Here is an 18,780-nt window from a genome sequence, read left to right as displayed (position 1 = left end):
TGGCATCCCGCAGCGAGGGAAAATATCATCTAAGAGCTTCTTGGAAACCACCTTGGCCGTCTCATGTTTGGTGGGGAAGGCTTCAGCCCATCCTGAGAAAGTATCTATGAAGACCAGCAGGTACCGGTACCCGTATACACCTGGTTTGACCTCCGTGAAGTCAATCTCCCAATGGGTCCCTGGCCGGTGTCCTCGGGCCCTAGTTCCTGACAGGTTCAAGGATTTGTTATTATTGACCATCGCGCAGGGCCGGCAATTGTTAGTGGCTCTCTGGAGGGCTTCCTTTTTCCCCAATAGGTAAAAGTCCGTCTCTTCTCTCTCGAGGAGGGTCTTCATTTTCTGAGCACTTAAATGAGTGAGCTTATGGAAGTAGTCAATCAAATAGTTAGTCTCTTTTGAGGGGATGACTACCTTGTCTTGATACCGCCAATGGTTGGGGCCTTCAGGGAGAGCGCCCATCTTGTGAAGTCTCTGTATGTCATCGTTGGTGAATTTCCAACTTCGGTCCTGCTGCCCTTGCGCACTGGTGTCTTCTTGTAAGGAGAGTGCCTCAAGGGTGTCGAAGGGTCTTGTAGCGGCTTGACGTGCTGTTTCGTCAGCCAGCCAATTACCTTGAGCCTCAGGGGAGTCCCCTTTCTGGTGGCCCAGGCAATGGATAATGCTGAGTTGCTGGGGTAGAAAGAGGGCCCTCAGGAGGGCTAGGATTTCAGTCTTATTTTTAATTTCTTTACCTTCTGAGGTGAGGAGTCCTCGGCGCCGATAGATTTCTCCATGTACGTGGGCAGTGGCGAAGGCATACCGGCTGTCTGTATATACTGTTAGCTTCTTTCCTTTTGCCAGTTCCAGGGCCTTGGTCAGGGCGATTAGTTCAGCACGCTGGGCGGAGGTCCCTGGGGGCAGAGGGCTGGCCCATATTACCTGGTTGGTGGTGGTAATAGCCGCTCCGGCCCGTCGTGTCCCGTTATCCAGGAAGCTGCTCCCATCCGTATACCAAACGAAGTCTGGGCAAGGGAGAGGCTGGTCAGTGAGGTCAGGGCGGGTTCCGTGGGTTTCCGCCAGGACTTGCTGACAGTCATGATCCTCGGGCCCGCCTGGGAGAGGGAGCAGCGTGGCAGGGTTGAGATTGGTCGTTGGCCCAAAGGTGACTCTGTCCGAGTCTAAAAGCATGGCCTGGTAATGGGTTACCCGGGCGTTGGAGAGCCATCTGTCTGGGGGCTGCCGGACCAGGGATTCCATGGCATGGGGCTGTCCCATGGTGAGTTTATTAGAGTCTTTAAGGAGTAAGGCGGCTGTAGCAACCATCCGTAGGCAAGGGGGCCAGCCTGCGGCCACGGGGTCCAGTTTCTTAGAGAGGTAGGCTATAGGCCTTTTCCAGGGCCCCAGTCTCTGGATTAAAATTCCCTTGGCGTAGCCTTGCTTCTCGTCAATGAACAGCTCAAAGGGCTTGGTTAAATCGGGCAGCCCCAGTGCGGGGGCTGAGATTAAGGCAGTCTTGATGGCCTCGAAGGCCTGTTGATGGGTGGGCCCCCAGGTAAACATTGTTCCCGGCTTGGTAAGGGGGTACAGGGGAGCTGCCATTTCTGCGAACCCAGGGATCCAGAGGCGGCAAAAGCCCGCGGTTCCTAGAAATTCTCTGAGTTGACGGGGGGGGGGGGGGGGGGGGGGGGGGAACACCGCGGTGGCGGGATTCGGAGGACAGTTTGTTTTCTAGCCGGGGTGAGCCACCTCTGTCCATCCTTGATGGAGTAACCTAGGTAGGTCACTTCAGTCTGGCAAATTTGTGCCTTCTTGAAAGAGGCTCGATACCCCAGCCGTCCCAGGACTTGTAGGAGGGCGTGGGTTCCCCGTTGGCAGTTCTCCTTAGAGGGGGCTGCCAGGAGGAGATCATCTACATATTGGAGCAATATGAGGTCTGGGTATTGTACCCTAAAGTCGGCCAAATCACGATGTAGGGCCTCATCGAACAGGGTGGGGCTATTCTTAAATCCCTGGGGCAGCCGTGTCCATGTTAGTTGCCCTGAGATCCCCAATTCGGGGTCCCTCCACTCGAATGCAAAGAGAGGCTGGCTGGAGGGGTGCAGTCTTAGGTAGAAGAAAGCATCCTTTAAGTCCAGCACAGTGTACCAGACATGGTCTGGGGATAGCCCCGTCAGTAGATTATAAGGATTGGGAACAGTAGGATGTATGTCTTCAACCCGTTTGTTGACTTCTCTCAAATCTTGGACCGGCCGATAATCCCCCGTCCCGGGCTTTTTAACAGGAAGCAAGGGGGTGTTCCAGGGAGATTGACAAGGGGTCAGTATGCCTTGGTCCAGGAGTCTCCGAATATGAGGCCGTATCCCCAGGTAGGCTTCCTGTGACATAGGGTACTGCCGAATAGAGACTGGGGTGGCAGAAGCCTTAAGGTGTACTAATATGGGGGGCTGTTGGTGAGCTAGGCACATTCCCCCAGTTTCGGCCCACGAAGATGGGTAAAGGGCGTGCCAGTCTGGGCTAGGGGTATCGTTCCCAGGGGGGTCAGTCTCATACAATCTGTATTCGTCTTCTAGATTTAATACTAAAGTCTGAATAGGCCGCCCTTGTGGTCCTGTCACACAAGTGTGCCCTTCTTCGAAGTGAATTTGGGCCTTGAGTTTGGTTAACAAGTCTCTTCCCAGGAGGGGATATGGGCAGTCCGGGACATGAAGGAAAGAATGTGAGACCTTACCGGTTACAAGATGTACTTTCCTCTCGGTGGTCGAGCGGTAAGGCTTCCCGCCAGTCCCTCCTTGCACCCAGGCAGTCTTTGTTGTCAGGGGCCCCGGTGCGGTGGTGAGGACGGAGTGCTGAGCTCCCGTATCCACCAAGAAGGTGACGGGTTGCCCCCCCACATTCAGAGTTAGCCGGGGTTCAGGGGGGGGCTCCTGACCCTGACTTCTTCAGTCTTCTAGGTTGAGGAGAGCCGCAGAGGGGGGCCCTACGGGGCCCTTTGGGACGTCTGGGACAGTCCCGTACCCAGTGGCCTCTCTCCTTACAATAGGCACATTGGTCCTTATCCACAGGGGCTTTTCTCCGTTCTCCCTGGCCCTGACTATCCTGGCGCCCTGAAACTACGGTGGCCAACAGTTTACTCATTTCCCTATGTCTCTTATCTCTAGCATTCTCCCTTTCTTCCGCTTCTTTTCTCAATCTCTCTTCCTTTTCTTCGGACTCTTTCCTAAGCCTTTCTTCTTTCTCCTCCGGCGTCTCTCTTTTATTATAAACTTTCTCTGCCTCCTTTAAAAGATCCTGAACTGTACTTTCCCTGAGTTCTTCCAATCTCTCTAATTTGCGTCTGATATCTGGGGCAGATTGCCAGACAAAGGACATGGCCAGAGTGGTGGCCTGGAGAGGGTCCTCCGGATCATATGGAGTATAAACCCTGTAAGCCTCTTTTAGACGCTCAAGAAAAGCTGACGGCGTCTCATCTGCTTTTTGAGTAACCATCTTAACCTGGGCCAAATTGGTGGGCCGCCTGGCGGCTTTTTGGAGACCCGCTATGAGCAGCTGGCGATAAAGACGTAGGTGGGCCCTACCTTCCTCAGTGTTGAAGTCCCAGTCGGGTCGTTCCAAGGGGAAAGCACTGTTGATCTCATTTGGCAGCTGGGTAGGCCGCCCATTAGCTCCTGGGACGCTCTTGCGTGCCTCCAGAAGGACGCGCTGCTTCTCTTCGGAGGTGAGGAGCGTCTGTAGGAGCTGTTGGCAGTCGTCCCAGGTGGGTTGATGAGTGACTAAAATAGACTCAATAAGGGAAGTTAACCTGGAGGGATCCTTAGAGAAAGGAGGGTTATTGTTTTTCCAGTTATAAAGATCTGAGGCAGAAAACGGCCAATATTGGATCTGGCCACCGATATCTTCAGGTGGCCCCGGCAGGGGAGGAGCCGAGGGAGTCGGGGGTCCGGCCGGTGAGGCTGGGCCTGGGGCCGCTGGGGCCTGATAAGGGGGTGGTTCCTCGGTTAGGAGGTCAAGGAGGGGCCCCTCATCCGGCGGCAAGACCTTAGGGGGGGCGGACAACGGCGGGATAGAGACCGGCCCCAGAGGGGGCCACCGGAGTGGGGGCCAGGGGAGGGGGTAAGGCGGGCACGGTAAGAGAGGTGGGGATAGAAGGGGGCTGAGTGAGGAAAGGTTTGATCCATGGAGGGGGGTCACGAACGAGAGATTCCCAAGTTATTATGTAGGGGACCTGGTCCGGATGACCGTGTGGTCCAGGGTCCATAATTTTGGACTTGACCTGTAAAATGAGAGAAAGGTTAAAGGTGCCATCTCGTGGCCACCCGGTGTTAAACGTGGGCCATTCGGCGGAACAGAAAGTCTCCCATTTGCCCTTGCGGACTTCCACGGACAGATTGTGCGCAATGACACGGACCTCTTTGAAATGCTGTAAGGTAAGGGTTAGTGGGGTGGCAAGAGTCTGACCCATGGTACCAAAAATATAAAACGAAAGACAACAGAGGAAAACTAGACACAAAAGACCAAAAACAGCCTGCGCGGAACGCTTGCGCCAAAGCGAAAGTAAAACAGAGGTTGGAGATGGCGGCTCGGGCGCCGCAAGGGATCCAGATTCCTCGTCTCCCAGATGAGGCGAATAGCCTCTCAGATGGGCCAAGGCCCCAAATAACCCTGGGGCAGACAGGGTTCTGGTGGGACGGGGAGTCCCTACGGAATCCCGCCGGGACGTCTCCCGGGGGTACAAGGAAGAAGTCCGAGTCCGTCAACTCCTTCTAGTCCTTGTCAAGATTCAGAGAGTCTGTACAGACGCTGGAACACGTAACGGTCAACACGAAGACGGGACAATAACAACGACTGAGTCGGCCAGCACAAAGGCTTACCTCCCGAATTTGGGTCCGTGGTCCCTGGGCGGGGGTCTCTATCCCGGACGAGCCCCCATATGTAAGACCCCCCCCAGCACGGTGGTCTTAACGTGGAGACCCCCACCAAGAACCAGCGAGACCAAGGTTTCGGTTGCAACACGCAAGAGGCTTTATTGCAGGGGGTCGGGTACCCGGGCGTCTCAGTCTCTGGAGAGGCTGGCGTGCCGAGCGAGTCTTTCGGGGGTCTTTTATAGGGACTTGAGCGGGAAGCGCGGGTACAGAAGCGAGAAGCATAGTTACAGGGCTCTGATTGGTAGATTTAAATGAGGCGAGGTCATGGCCCGGTCATCAGATGGGCTCTGGGAACAGGGAAGTTTACCCGTTCTCTGGGCCAGGTGGCCGACCACAAATATCCTGTTTGACAAGGACAAACTGTTTCTGTTATTTCAGCATGTTTCCATTTCTTTCCTCTGGGCCCCAGGCCTCATTCTATTCTGGGAACCCATTATTCTAGTCTTGCCTTGCAAGATAGCGTTACTGCTGCTATGCTTGCTATGGCAGGTGCACAGGGGAGGGGGTCTTACAAGAGGTTAAGAGCACTGGCTACTCTTCCAAAGGTCCTGAGTTCAATTCCCAGCAACCACATGGTGGCTCACAACCATCTATAATGTTATAATCTATAATGATACCCTCTTCTGCAGATAAAGCACTCATATGCAATAAATAAAATAAATAAATCTTTTTTAAAAAAAGAAAAGAAAAGAAAAAACGACTGAATCTTTGTTCTGTATGATGAAACTAACAAAGCAGAACAGACTGTTTTAGTAAGTCTTGGTGTTACGCTGGGGATACGTTCCTAATACCTTCACATGGCAACTTTTGTGTTTGTTTGCTTTTGGGCTTTTTGTTTGTTGGTTGGCTTTTTTGTTTTTCAAGACAGGGTTTCTCTGTGTAGCCTTAGCTGTCTTGGACTCACTTTGTAGACCAGGCTGGCCTCGAACTCAAAGATTTGCCTGCTTCTGTCTCCTGATTAAAGGCGCGCCTCCACGCCCCGCTTTTTTTAAATCCAGGTCTTACTCTGTAATCCAGGCTGGGCTTGAGTTTACTGTCATCCCGTCCCTGCCTCTGGCACCAGGATTACAGCCACCAGCCATCTACCCACTTTACATGTTTATGTTTTATTCTGTAACTCTCAAATTCAAAAAAGACATATACCTACCCACTGTCTTCATGAAAAAAACAGGAACTCTGTCTAATTTTGTTAGGTGTTCAATAATAAGATATGTAGCCATCACAAGTGTGGCAGCCAAACACTAAAATAGAGAACCCGCATTCTATTTCACTCAGTTCTATCGCTTGATATCAACATGATGGATGCTATATTGCGTATCTGCCACAATTTAAAACACACATATCTATATAAAACAGATGAAATATATCTGCTGATCTGTGCTCCTCCCCCACCCCTCAGCTTTGGGGGTTTTTGTTTCGTTTTGTTGGTCTTCCTCTCGCTGCACTCTGGATTAGCCTCAAGCAGCCTTGACCTGAGTCCCTCCTGCCTCAGCCTCCTGGGTGCCAGGTCACAGGCTCGCGTCACCACACGCGCTGGGGAAGCTTAGAGTAGGAGAATGAGAGACGGAGACGGCCACCTAGCTGGGCGCTCACGGACCGCACTGTCTCGTTTAAGTCTGGGCTTTGTTACGTACGCACAGACAAGAGCAGAATCCAAGCCAATGAGGAACAAATATGGGGGTGGGGGAGGCAAGGTTAACGCAAATAATAAAAACGTTTTTCCAATAACATGATAAATACAACAGAATTAACTCACCGATTAATAGTCACGCCGGGCAGAAGAATAAAAAGCTCAGCTGATACTCTTCTCGTGAGAAACCTGAAACACACCAAGGGTTTGGAATGTAAGATTCCCAACAAACACAATTTAAAAGAGAGGGGAAAAACAGTATTATCAAACAAGAACACCTGCACTGAAAAGGAACCCCAGGATTGAGATAGGCAGTTCCTGCTGTGGCCAAGCTATTTCTGTAACACTGCCTCCTCGTCTTCACACTGCACCTGTCACGGGCTACACGCTTTCCCACACACCCTGTCTTTGGCTAAATATGGACACGTTTGGAAACAGACTTTTTTTTTAAAGCCTTTGCATGATCTCCCATGTGCTCTGGGAATCCACCGTGGAAATAAAATGTCTCTGGATCCAGTGCTTTTTAACCTGAGCCCCAGAAAAGACAAATGGAGGGAGGTCTGAGGTCATCCTTCCAGCTCTGAGATTCAACCTAAGGCAGCCTGAGGCGGCTGACTGCAGTGAGCCTGGAGATTGGCCCCAGCTGAGTGTGCTACTGAGGTCAGGGGTGGGGGTGGGGAGGGGGAACTTTTTCAGCGATAATTAAAAGGATTTTAAGTCTGGGAATGTTAGTTCATTGCTAAGGGTTTTTGCCTAGCATGACTCAAATTTAATGGCAACACTGCAAAAACAGATTAGATTAGATAGACAGATACACAGATAGGATAGTCAAGCAAACCATTAGGTAGACAGAAAGAAAGAATAAGTAGTCAAGCAAGCCTAGAAAGTTATATGAAACCAAAACAGAAAAGTCAAGAGTAGAACGTATTTGGAGGAGGCGAAATGGCCAGTGAACAGGGGCCCTTCACTAGACAATACACTTCACCACAGGCTACCGGACCACACACGGGGACACACACACACACACACACACATCCACACACACGGGGACACCCTCCCACCCACACACACATCCCCACACACGGGGACATCCCACACCCACACACCCCACACACGGGGACACACACACCCCTGACCCACACATACCCCACACACCCCAAACCCTAACCCTACACCCCCCCAACACACACACAGGGACACCCCACACACACAGGGACACTCCCCCCCACACACACCCCACACACACAGGGACACTCCCCCCCACACACACCCCACACACAGGGACACTCCCCCCCACACACACCCCACACACAGGGACACTCCCACACACACACACCCCCCACACACAGGGACACTACCCCCACACAAACACCCCCCACACACAGGGACACTCACACACACACACACCCCCCACAGGGACACTCCCACACACACACACCCCACACACAGGGACACTCCCCCCACACACACACCCCACACACAGGGACACTCCCCCACACACACACCCCACACACAGGGTCACTCCCCCCACACACACACCCCACACACACAGGGACACTCCCCCACACACACACCCCCCACACACAGGGACACTCCCCCACACACACACCCCACACACACAGGGACACTCCCCCACACACACACCCCACACACACACAGGGACACTCCCCCCCCACACACACCCCACACACACAGGGATACTCCCCCACACACACACCCCACACACACAGGGACACTCCCCCCCACACACACACCACGCACACAGGGACACTCCCCCCCCACACACACAGGGACACTCCCCACACACAGGGACACTCCCCCACACACACACCCCACACACAGGGACACTCCCCCCACACACCTCCACACACACAGGGACACTCCCCCACACACACACCCCACACACAGGGACACTTTCCCACACACACACACCCCCCACACAGGGACACTCCCCCCCCACACCCCACACACACAGGGACACTCCCCACACACACACCCCCCCACACAGGGACACTCCCCCCCCACACACACCCCACACACACAGGGACACTCCCCCACACACACACCCCACACACACAGGGACACTCCCCCCACACACACACCCCACACACACAGGGACACTCCCCCCCACACACACCCCACACACACACAGGGACACTCCCACACACACACAGGGACACTCCCCCCCCCACACCTCCACACACACAGGGACACTCCCACACACACACAGGGACACTCCCCCCCCCCACACACACAGGGACACTCCCCCACACACACCTCCACACACACAGGGACACTACCCCCACACACACACCCCACACACACACAGGGACACTCCCCCACACACACAGGGACACTCCCCCCCCCACACACACACAGGGACACTCCCCCCACACACACACCCCACACACATACAGGGACACTCCCCCCACACACACACCTCCACACACAGGGACACCCACACACGCCCCTCAAAATCTCCAGCGTTCCACACACGTCAGCTCTCACCAGGTGGGTTGTTTTTGGTTGTGCAGCTGGGAACACGCACAGGTCCGGTGCTGCCGCCAGCCAGCGAGGCCCGGGACGCGGGCTCGGACAAAGACTGAGACCGCGGCGTGCCCCTTATATACCCGAGCCCAGGCGCTCCCAGAAGGACCCGCGGCACGACCCAACTTCCGGTCCCGCCTCCGCTCGCGTTTCCTGTGCCGGCCGGCTGAGGGCGCCTGGGTGGCTTTGACTCCACTTAGCGACGCGGTTACGGGGGACGGTGGCGGCGCTGGGCGTGAGGGGGCTGCGGGAACGAGATTTTGGGGAACAGCCAGAGGAGGCGCTGGGGGCGGGGGAGGAGGAGGCGGCGGGGTACTCGTTGGACTACATTTCCCAGAAAGCCTAGCGGCACTGGCCTGACCGGCCGATAGGATCAGCGAGGTCTAGAGATCCTAGAGAGTACAGTAGGGTTGCTGCAGTAGGGAGCTGGAGCCTTGGCACAGTGCCCTGAATTTTTTTTAAAGATTGATTGATTGCTTGATTATGTATACAGCGCTCTGCCTGCTTATACACCGGGAGGCCAGAAGAGGGCATCAGATCCCATTGTGGATGGTTGTGAGCCACCATGTGGTTGCTGGGAATTGAACTCAGGACCTCTGGAAGAGCAGCCAGTGCTCTTAACCTCTGAGCCACCTCTCCAGCGCCCTGAATGTTTTGTTTTTTTTTTGGTGGGGGGGGGGGTTGTTTGTGGAGTTGTGGGCTTAAGTAAGACTGTGCTGTGCCTACGCGGTGGCATCTTGCGTGTTTACCATGGACTCCTGTCACCTGTGTGGGTGGTGACTCCAGCACTCTTGTCCCTGGGAAACGTGAGGTCTAGACACTCGAATTGGGCGGGATGCCTGTTCTCCCCCGGTTGCGAGGACCCCGGAGACCCACCAGGAGTCCCAAGTCCCATGTAAAAGCAAAGAGCCATGAGTTAAGACATAACACAAGAGATTTCTAGATGGTGGTAAATTAACCTTGAGCAGCCTCTTTCTTCTCTCTTTGGCCAGGTGTCCTGGTTGTCCATGATTGGCTGCCCCTCCTCTGTGGTCTTCCCAGTAACCACTGAGCTCATTTTAGAGGAAAGGGGAGCCTCAGGCCTGCTCCAAGCTAACGGGAAACTCAAGCCTGTCATGGAGTCGGCTAGACGCATTTAACCAGGCCTCCTCACTCTCCATCCCCAGGGACGGGGGATGATGGGGGATAAGGCCCGCTGATGATCTGTGGCCTGACCAAGAACGAGCTGGCGTGTCACAATTATTTTTCCCCCTCCTACTCCCAGTTTTACCCTTTGTCAGGTGAGTTGCCCGAAAGAGGGAACGAAGGCACAGTGAACTAAAGATAACAGCCAGAGGTGCAGTGGAGTTTCCTGCCTTAATGCTGCTGTGTCATTTGAACATAGATCCCCGTGTTGTCTCCATCGGAGGAAAGGATAAGCTGTAGCTGCTATTAAATCCTATCGGTCTCCGCACACCCAACGCTCACTTATTTAAAAACTGCCTCTATTTTGGCTTGATGAACTTTTCTCCTTTTAAGTATGAAATGTATTGTTTTAAATAAATGACTATTTTAAGAAATTTCAAGACCCAGAATTTACCAGGAAAAATCGAAACTGACCAAGTGGCTAATGTTAATACTTCAGTGAGTTTTCACCATTGCGCTGATACCAGCTTGCGCTCCCAATGTCATCTGCAGCTTACGGTTTCACTAGGAATGTCATAGACCTCTTCCTGCGTCAAGTGGCTTTGCGGAGTTCCATTTTTAAAACTTATTTCTTTGCATGAGAGAGCGACAGTTGATACATTTCTTGGGATCATTTGTGTCAAGCTTTATTTAAACGCTTATTCAAAGAGCTGTCAAGGGGCCGAGGAGACGGCGCAAGGGCTAAGAACACTTGTTGCTGAGGACGCAGGTTTGATTCCCAGGCTCACAACTCCAGTCCCAGACACCCTCTTCTGACTCCAAAACAAAAAAACAAACAAACAAACAAAAAAATCAAATGTAGATCAGGTTCAGGAGTGACAGTCGCAGTTGTGACGTAGACCCTGGACACTGTGCGGAACTGGCAAGCTTGCCAAGGGTGCAGCGGCTTCAGCTTGTAAGACCGTCCTCAGGTCCTCCAATAGTGTAGGGCCCACATGAGGTTAGACGACACCCCTAACGCAGAGGCCAAGGTCTGGCTGTGTAGACCCGACTTGTCGGGGGTGGCCCACACCACTCGCACCATTGTAGCACCCTTGGCTTTAGCCTCCGGAGAGCAGGTGCTACAGAGCCGAACCCGCTTTGAATGTAAGCTCCCAGAACACTCCAACGTGGAAGAGTAGCCCATTTCGTGGTGATCCGGTGGGTTTGGGGCAGTGACGGGGGAGGCGTGGGGAGGGCAGTGCTGGAGCTTGAACTCAGGGCTGTGTGACTTCTATGCTCTATCGCCATGGTGGTCCTAGCTGCAGCCTTCAACACTGGCTGCTCCTGGGAGTTGACGGCTGCTTCTTTTTCTTTCATTTCTCCCCCACCCCAAGACAGGGCCTCTCTGTGTAGCCCTGGCTGTCCTGGACTCGCTTTGTAGACCAGGCTGGCCTCGAACTCACAGCGATCCGCCTGCCTCTGCCTCCCAAGTGCTGGGACTAAAGGCGTGCGCCACCACCGCCCGGCATCCCCAGCGAATCTTATCTTATTGGGTTAACATACTCCATGGTCTTTAGGAACTCGGTGAGCCTGGTCGGCACGCACCGACTGACCGCCTGTGGCTGGGATGTGCATTCACCCCGAGGAGGAAACGTCACGTTTATGTTCTCACGGTTCGCGTTTTCCTCAGTTCTAATCGGGCGCTCCCCAGCGAGGTTCAGTTTGCTGCTATGAATCTTATTTCAGCTGTGAGAGATGAGTGAACACATGTTAGCTCCACTGAGCAGTGCCTGGGTAGCGTGCACTACTACACGGCAGCGCTACCACATCCTGAGTGCTGGCGTGCTACTGTTGACGTCCTATGTTAAGGACTTCTCATGCAAATTTCTCATTTCTACAGTATAGTAGCCCTTAACCTCCCCGTTTTGAAATTAAAACCCTGAGGTTTCGATGAGTCAAGTAAGTTGTTCGGAGTCACACAGCACCACAGCAGTGGCAGAACCATGATTCCCCAGAGCGTAAGCTCAGAGTCTTAAGCGTCTAGGGCCTAAAGGAGAGGGCATAAAATAAAGCTCAGTGAATGATACGTTCAGACCAGACAGGGAAGAGCCTCATACGATGTTAAAGGGTGTTGATCAGTCTAAAAGCAGTAGCAAAAAAAAACCCAAAAAACAAAACAAACAAACAAAACCCCCCACAGTGTTAGGTAGAGGCAGTGGTGTGTTGATCCTTATACTAAAAACTAATCTGCCGCACGTGGTAGCACACATTAGTGATCTCAGCGCTCACACTGGATGGAACAGGAACGTAACGAGTTGAGGCCAGCCTTGGCTACATAGTGAGTCTCAGGCCGGCTTGTGCTACACAAGACCCACCTCAGACTGAAATCATTTTGCCTACATTATGGGAAACAGGCTTGAAGATCAGTAATACCAGGTACCAGAGACCCCGCTGGAACGCTGCAGCAGCGACCAACCTTAGAGCCAGAGAAACGAGCACACATTTCAGAAACGTTTAGGTGATGGGGCCTATAGGACTTGATGATTGCCGGGGTCGGCTGGCAGGAGTGACGGACTCCCCGACGACGTGGCTTCTCCGGTGATGGGCAAGATGGGCGTGCTGCCTGAAGGTCTTCTTGCACTCTCTGCATTCATAGGGCCTCTCTCCTGTGTGGATTCTCTGGTGTTGGGCAAGGGAGCCACAGTAACTGAAAGCCTTCCCACACACAGCGCACTCGTAGGGCTTCTCCCCGCTGTGAACCCTGTGGTGCTGACTCAGGGAAGAGTCGTTGCTAAAGGCCTTCCCACACTCGACACACTGGTAGGGCTTCTCCCCGGTGTGAACCCTCTGGTGCTGGGCGAGGTAGGCAATCTGGCTGAAGGCTTTCCTGCACTCCTGGCACGCGTAGGGTTTTTCTCCAGTGTGGATTCTCTGATGTTGGGCTAGGTGTGAGTTCTGGCTGAAGGCCTTCCCACATTCCTTGCACCCGTAGGGCCTCTCCCCCGTGTGTGTTCTGTGATGCACAGTGAGGTACGCCCGAAGGCTGAATGCCTTCCCACAGACCCCGCACTCGTACGGTTTCACCCCGGTGTGAACTCTCTGGTGCTGCGCAATGGACGACCTGTTGCTAAAGGCCTTCCCACACTCGACACACTCGTAGGGCTTCTCCCCGGTGTGAACCCGCTGGTGCTGAGCGAGGTAGGCAAACTGGCTGAAGGCTTTCCTGCACAACTGACACGCATAGGGTTTTTCTCCGGTGTGGACTCGCAGGTGTTGCGCCAGATGCGCGTTCTGGCTGAAGGCTTTCCCGCACTCTGCGCATGCGTAGGGTCTCTCCCCGGTGTGGACCCTGTGGTGCTGAGCGAGGTTCGACCTCTGGCTGAAGGCTTTCCCGCACTCTGCACATGCGTAGGGTCTCTCCCCGGTGTGGGTTCTTTGATGAAGGGCCAGGGAAGAGCTCTGGCTGAGGACTTTCCCACAATCGTTGCATTTCAAAAGTTTCTTTCCTGTGCAGATGCTCTTGGGCTTAGCAGTCTTCAGACTGTTTCTCCAGCTTTTCTGGGGTGTGTCTTGTTCACACGCATCCTCCTCTATGGGGGTTGCTGGCTGTGTACAAAGCAATGGGTTCTGGTAGAAACGCCCCCAAGATCTGCTGTCAATCAGAGCTTCAAAAGCGATGCTCTCTTCCTTGACACGCACCGTCGAATCCCCAGACTGCCTCTCCAAATGACGCTCCCGGCTCCATTCTGGAAAAAAAAGAAAAGAATCAAGATTTTTGTTTTGTTTTTCAAGACAGGGTCTCTCTGTGTAGCCCTGGCTGACGTGGACTCACTTTGTAGACCAGGCTGGCCTCGAACTGACAGTGATCCGCCTGCCTCTGCCTCCTGAGTGCTGGGATTAAAGGCGAGCATCACCACACCTGGCTAATAAGAATCAGGATTTGAACCTGGAACTGCAGTAACTCTCAGCCCCGTTAAGGACCCCCACTAAGGCCAAAGTCTGGGAAAATGTAAAAGTCAGCCTACCCACTCCTCCCTTAAAGACCCCCATTAAGGCCAAAGCATGTAAATTTCCAGAGGGTCCAGCATGAACCAAGGACAGACAGATATCAGATCACTGTGTGTGTGTGGCAGGGACAGGAAAAACCTTGAAGAGTCCAACTTAACTCAAGGTCTCAGTCTGTGCTGAGGGTCCAACTGGACTCAAGGACAACCAGCTGTGTTTAAAATTTCCACTACCCCTCCCCAACTAAGAAGGTTCCTAACGCCCCCTGTGACTGCTTCAACCAATCTTTTCCATAGGTTAACTTGCCCGTCCACCCACTATCCAACCACCAAACGCCAAGACTTGTAACTCCCTGCTTTTGCAGCTTTTCTGCCCAAATGCCAACCAATCACATACTGTAAAATTCATTTCTTTGTCTAAAACCTATAAAAGGCCTGTGCCTCTGTTTCTCGGGGTCTGCAGCTCAAAAGAGCTGGACAGACCCCATCGCAATGGCTCAATAAATTCCTATTCCTATGCATTTGCATCGACAATGGACTCCGTCTCTTAGTGGGGACTCCGGGGATAGACTAGAGGTCTGTCTAGCGGAATCAGTCTTACACGTGGTAAGGTGACAAAGGCCAGACCGCCCGGAAGGCCCCCGGTTGAGCTGTCACCTTCAGTGCCATCGGCGGCCTATCGTTCCCTCCTCACTCACCTGCGAGCGAGCTGTCTGTCAGCTCTGTCCTCACCGTCCATGGCTCCTTCCCTTCTTCCAGCAAGAATATTACACTTGGCTTAGAAAAGCAAAGGCCTGGAATTGAAAAATGACTTGGTTACGCTACTCACAGGGGTGCTCGGCCGACACAGAATCAACGCAGTGGCCCGTTTGTTGGCTTGTTCCCATTTGCTTTATTTTGGCATTGTTTTTTTCTTGTTTGTTTTTTGGGTTGTTTGTTTGTTTGTTTTTGGTACTATTGGTTGCATGTCTGTTTGTTTTCATTTTTTGTTCTTGTAACTTTTTTTTTTTTTGCTGTTAGTCTCTTGAATTTTTTTTGGAGGGGGCAAGAGAGAAAGAGTATAAATTTGGGTATGGAAGCGGGGAGAATCTGTGAGAGGCTGGGAGAGGGGAAAACATGATCAAAATATATCATATGGAAAAGTTTTATTAATAAAGAACGTCTGAGGCTGAGGAGACGGCTCAGTCTAAAGTACTCATGTAAAGGGTCAGGAAGAGGTGGATTACAAGCAAAGCCACCTGCTGAAAAAGCATGAGCTGACTCCCACAAACAGCCTTTTGACCTGCATGAGCCTGGGCCAACACGCAGTAAAGCAAATATTTAAAACCTGCTCCCATTCAAAACAGTTTAAAAATAAAAATAAAAAACAACAACTAGAGGATGTTGGAGCAGGGTCTGTGACTTCAGTGTCCCCAGGTCTGGTTCCCGCCCGCCCTGCCACGAGCATCCTAAGGAACTGTCTCCTGGAACCTTGTGAGGATAACGGTCCCCCTTGTCCCTGATTGGCTAATAAAACCGCTGAAGCCTGTGATTGGTCAGGAGCGAGGTGGGCGGAGTCTAGGCCCTGGGCTTGGGGTGGAGAGACCAAGAGGATGGGAGGGAAGCTGGTGACCCTGAGTGAGGAAGGGAGGAGGAAGCTGGGGAGAGGGGAGTCACCGTGGGGCGGGACGGACAGTGAGCCTGTGGCCGCGAGGACGGACTGACGGCGCCCGGAAGTCATCAGAGCGGCCAGTGACTGGCCTCAGCGTGGCCCGAGGGTCGCAGGACTAGACTACCTCAGCGTCTGCCCAGCGTAGGGCCTGCAGCGCAATAATAAATCCGAGTCTCTCTGCGTCTGTTATTTTGGAAGCCAGCGGTTGTTGTTTTATTAATGAGTATTCTATTGTTTTAGTAATTAGTATTAATTAGGTCAAGGATAGGCCTACACACTGCCAACGTGATGGTTTTGCTGTGTGACGCACTGTTGGGATAATCTCTTGTGCGCTGTGTAAGCGTTGTCTTTATATTATTCAAATGTTGGGGGGGGTTTCTAAGACAGGGTCTCTCTGTGTAGCCTTGGCTGTCCTAGGATGTACTTTATAGACCAGGCTGGTCTCGAACTCACAGAGATCCACCTGCCTCTGCCTCCCAGAGTGCTGGGATTAAAGGCGTGCGCCACCACGCCTGGCTCTCAAATGTTGATTTCTGTACCAGCAGAGAATTAAGAACAGACTGGACTTTGGTACTGTTGTTTTTTATGAAGCGTCACCGGTCTCAGAGTCTTGTAAACATCTTCTCCATCACCTTCTGATGGGTTTAATAAAGAGCCAAGTGGCCTATAGCAAAGGCAGCAAAGGGAGGCGGGACATCCGGGCAGAGGCAGGAACTCTGGGAAAGGATCAGGCGCGGGGATTCGCCAGATGCAGAGGAAGAGGCAGGTGCTGGGACTGGTTGTACGAGAGAGGCAGTGGGCCAAGGGGCAGAAGGTAGGTTAGTACAAATGGGTAGACTTAAGTGGTAAGAGCTAGTTGGGGAAAAGGCTTAGCCAAGGCCAAACTTTCATATTAGTAAAAATCTCTGTACCATTACTTGGGCAGCAGGTGAGTCGAGAGAGTCTGGTGACAACTGGCTCCCGTGGAGATAACTGGCACATAGGGCATCGCACAGGGCACGTAACGCACACTTAGGCGGAGAGCACACATCCGCCCGGGCTTTGCAGATGACAGCTACATATTCATGATGATGGTAGCCAAGGCCCTTATGAATAGACGTGTAACGCAAGCTTTGCCTTCTTTAAAAACTTAGCTTTGTTATGCAAACACGTTTTTGTTTTAATCTCAAGTGTTGGGGTTTTAGTTTGGGCTTTAGTTTGGCCACAGCTGACAACAGCCTCGTGTGAGGGGGATGGTCTTTCCCAGCTGGGGACGGCCAGCCTCGCGCTGCACAGAGGGGCGCGTGGTCTTTGCCAGCTAGAGTTAGTTTTAGTTCTGAGGACTCGGAGGTGTATAAATATGAGGGGCGGGCAGACAGAGAGAGAGAGAGAGAGAGAGAGAGAGAGAGAGAGAGAGAGAGAGAGAGAGAGAGAGAGAGAGAGAGAGGAGAGAGAAGGAGAGGGAGGGGGAGAGAGTGTTAGTCCAGTCCTAAACGGCCAGAAGAATTAAAGAGGTCTACACCCCCCTCTCCACTAACCTAGCATTGAGGTGTTGGAGGGATATTGGGGCGGAGAAGGGAGGTAGAGGCAGTAAATACCCCAAATAAAATACAGTTTAAAATCTAGCGTCAACACAGAAGTCCCATTTTGCAAGGGAAAGATATCCTTACTGTCTTAGTTAAGGTTACTATTGGTGTAATGAAATATCATGACCGGGTCGGGGAGGGTGGGGGGGGGGCTGTAGAGACGGCTCAGCAGTTAAGAGCACTGACTGCTCTTCCAGAGGTCCTGAGTTCAATTCCCAGCAACCACATGGTGGCTCACAGCCATCTATAGTGAGATCTGGCGCCCTCTTCTGGCCTGCAGGTGTACATGCAGGCAGAGCATTGTATATAATAAAGACATACAATTAAAAAAATAAGAAGAGCCGGGCGTGGTGGCGCACGCCTTTAATCCCAGCACTTGGGAGGCAGAGGCAGGTGGATCTCTGTGAGTTCGAGGCCAGCCTGGTCTACAAAGCGAGTCCGGGACAGCCAGGGCTACACAGAGAGACCCTGTCTTGAAAAACCAAAAACAAACAAAACAAAAACAAAACAAAACAAAACAAAAAACAATGGCCCCCATAGACTCATATATTTTAATGCTTGGCCATCTGTGAGTGGCGCTACTTGAGAAGGGTTAGAAGGTGTGGCCTTATTGGAGGAAGTATGTCACTGGGGGAGTGAGCTCTGGGGTTTCAAAAGCTCAGGCCAGGCCCAGTGGCTCTTTCCTCGCTGCCTGCAGATCCAGATACAGAACGCCCAACTTCTCCAGCACCACGCCTGCCTGCGTGCCCCTGTGACGTCACCACGCCTGCCTGCGTGCCGCTGTGACGTCACCACGCCTGCCTGCGTGCCCCTGTGACGTCACCACGCCTGCCTGCGTGCCGCTGTGATGTCACCGGGCTAAACCCCCGAAACTGTGAGCCAGCCCCATTTAAATGCTTTCCCTTTGTAAGTGTTGCCGTGGACGCTGACTGAGACGGAGAGGAAAGGGTTTAATTGGCTTTTGCTTCCGCATCGTAGTCCAAGACCGAAAGAAGTCAGGGCAGAAACTCAAAAGGTGACAACCCGCAGGCAGGAACTGATTCAGAGACCCCGGAGGGGTGCAGCTTGTCAGCAGGCTGCGCATGGCTTGCTCAGCCTGCCTTTTGTTTCTATTATTTATTTATTTATTCATTTATTCATTCGAAATAGGTTCTCTCTGTGTAGCCCTGGCTGTCCTGGACTCACTCTGTATCCCAGGCTGGCCTCGAACTCACAGCGATCCTCCTGCCTCTGCCTCCCGAGTGCTGGGAATTACAGGCGTGCGCCACCGCGCCCGGCTCAGCGCGATCGTAAGGCGGCATTTCTTTAACTGAGGTCCCCACCTCTCGGGTGACTGTAGCGTGCGTCAGGCACACTCACCCAGGGACACCAGCAG

At 52.9% G+C, this 18,780-nt stretch overlaps 1 protein-coding gene across 1 annotated transcript in view; it reads right to left on the bottom strand.

The window, feature by feature from the left end:
* Positions 1-12,482: 12,482 nt before the first annotated feature.
* The window catches only part of LOC311590821 (uncharacterized protein), a gene marked incomplete at its 5' end in the record, with an annotated part of 11,757 nt that continues 5,459 nt past the window's right edge, over positions 12,483-18,780 (bottom strand). Inside the window, 3 exons of the mRNA XM_084770088.1 lie at positions 12,483-13,931; positions 14,888-14,983; positions 18,765-18,780. The exon at positions 18,765-18,780 is cut by the window's right edge and continues 111 nt beyond it. Of these exons, the coding sequence (XP_084626214.1) occupies positions 12,700-13,931; positions 14,888-14,983; positions 18,765-18,780 (1,344 nt within the window). The 3' untranslated portion in view covers positions 12,483-12,699. The remainder of the gene's footprint in view (positions 13,932-14,887; positions 14,984-18,764) is intronic.

This window comes from Acomys minous, assembly GCF_964271855.1.
Source record: "Acomys minous genome assembly, chromosome: 20".
Classification (NCBI taxonomy): Eukaryota; Metazoa; Chordata; class Mammalia; order Rodentia; family Muridae; genus Acomys; species Acomys minous.
Note: the sequence above shows the minus strand (reverse complement) of the source record. Positions and strands in the feature narration are given on the sequence as shown.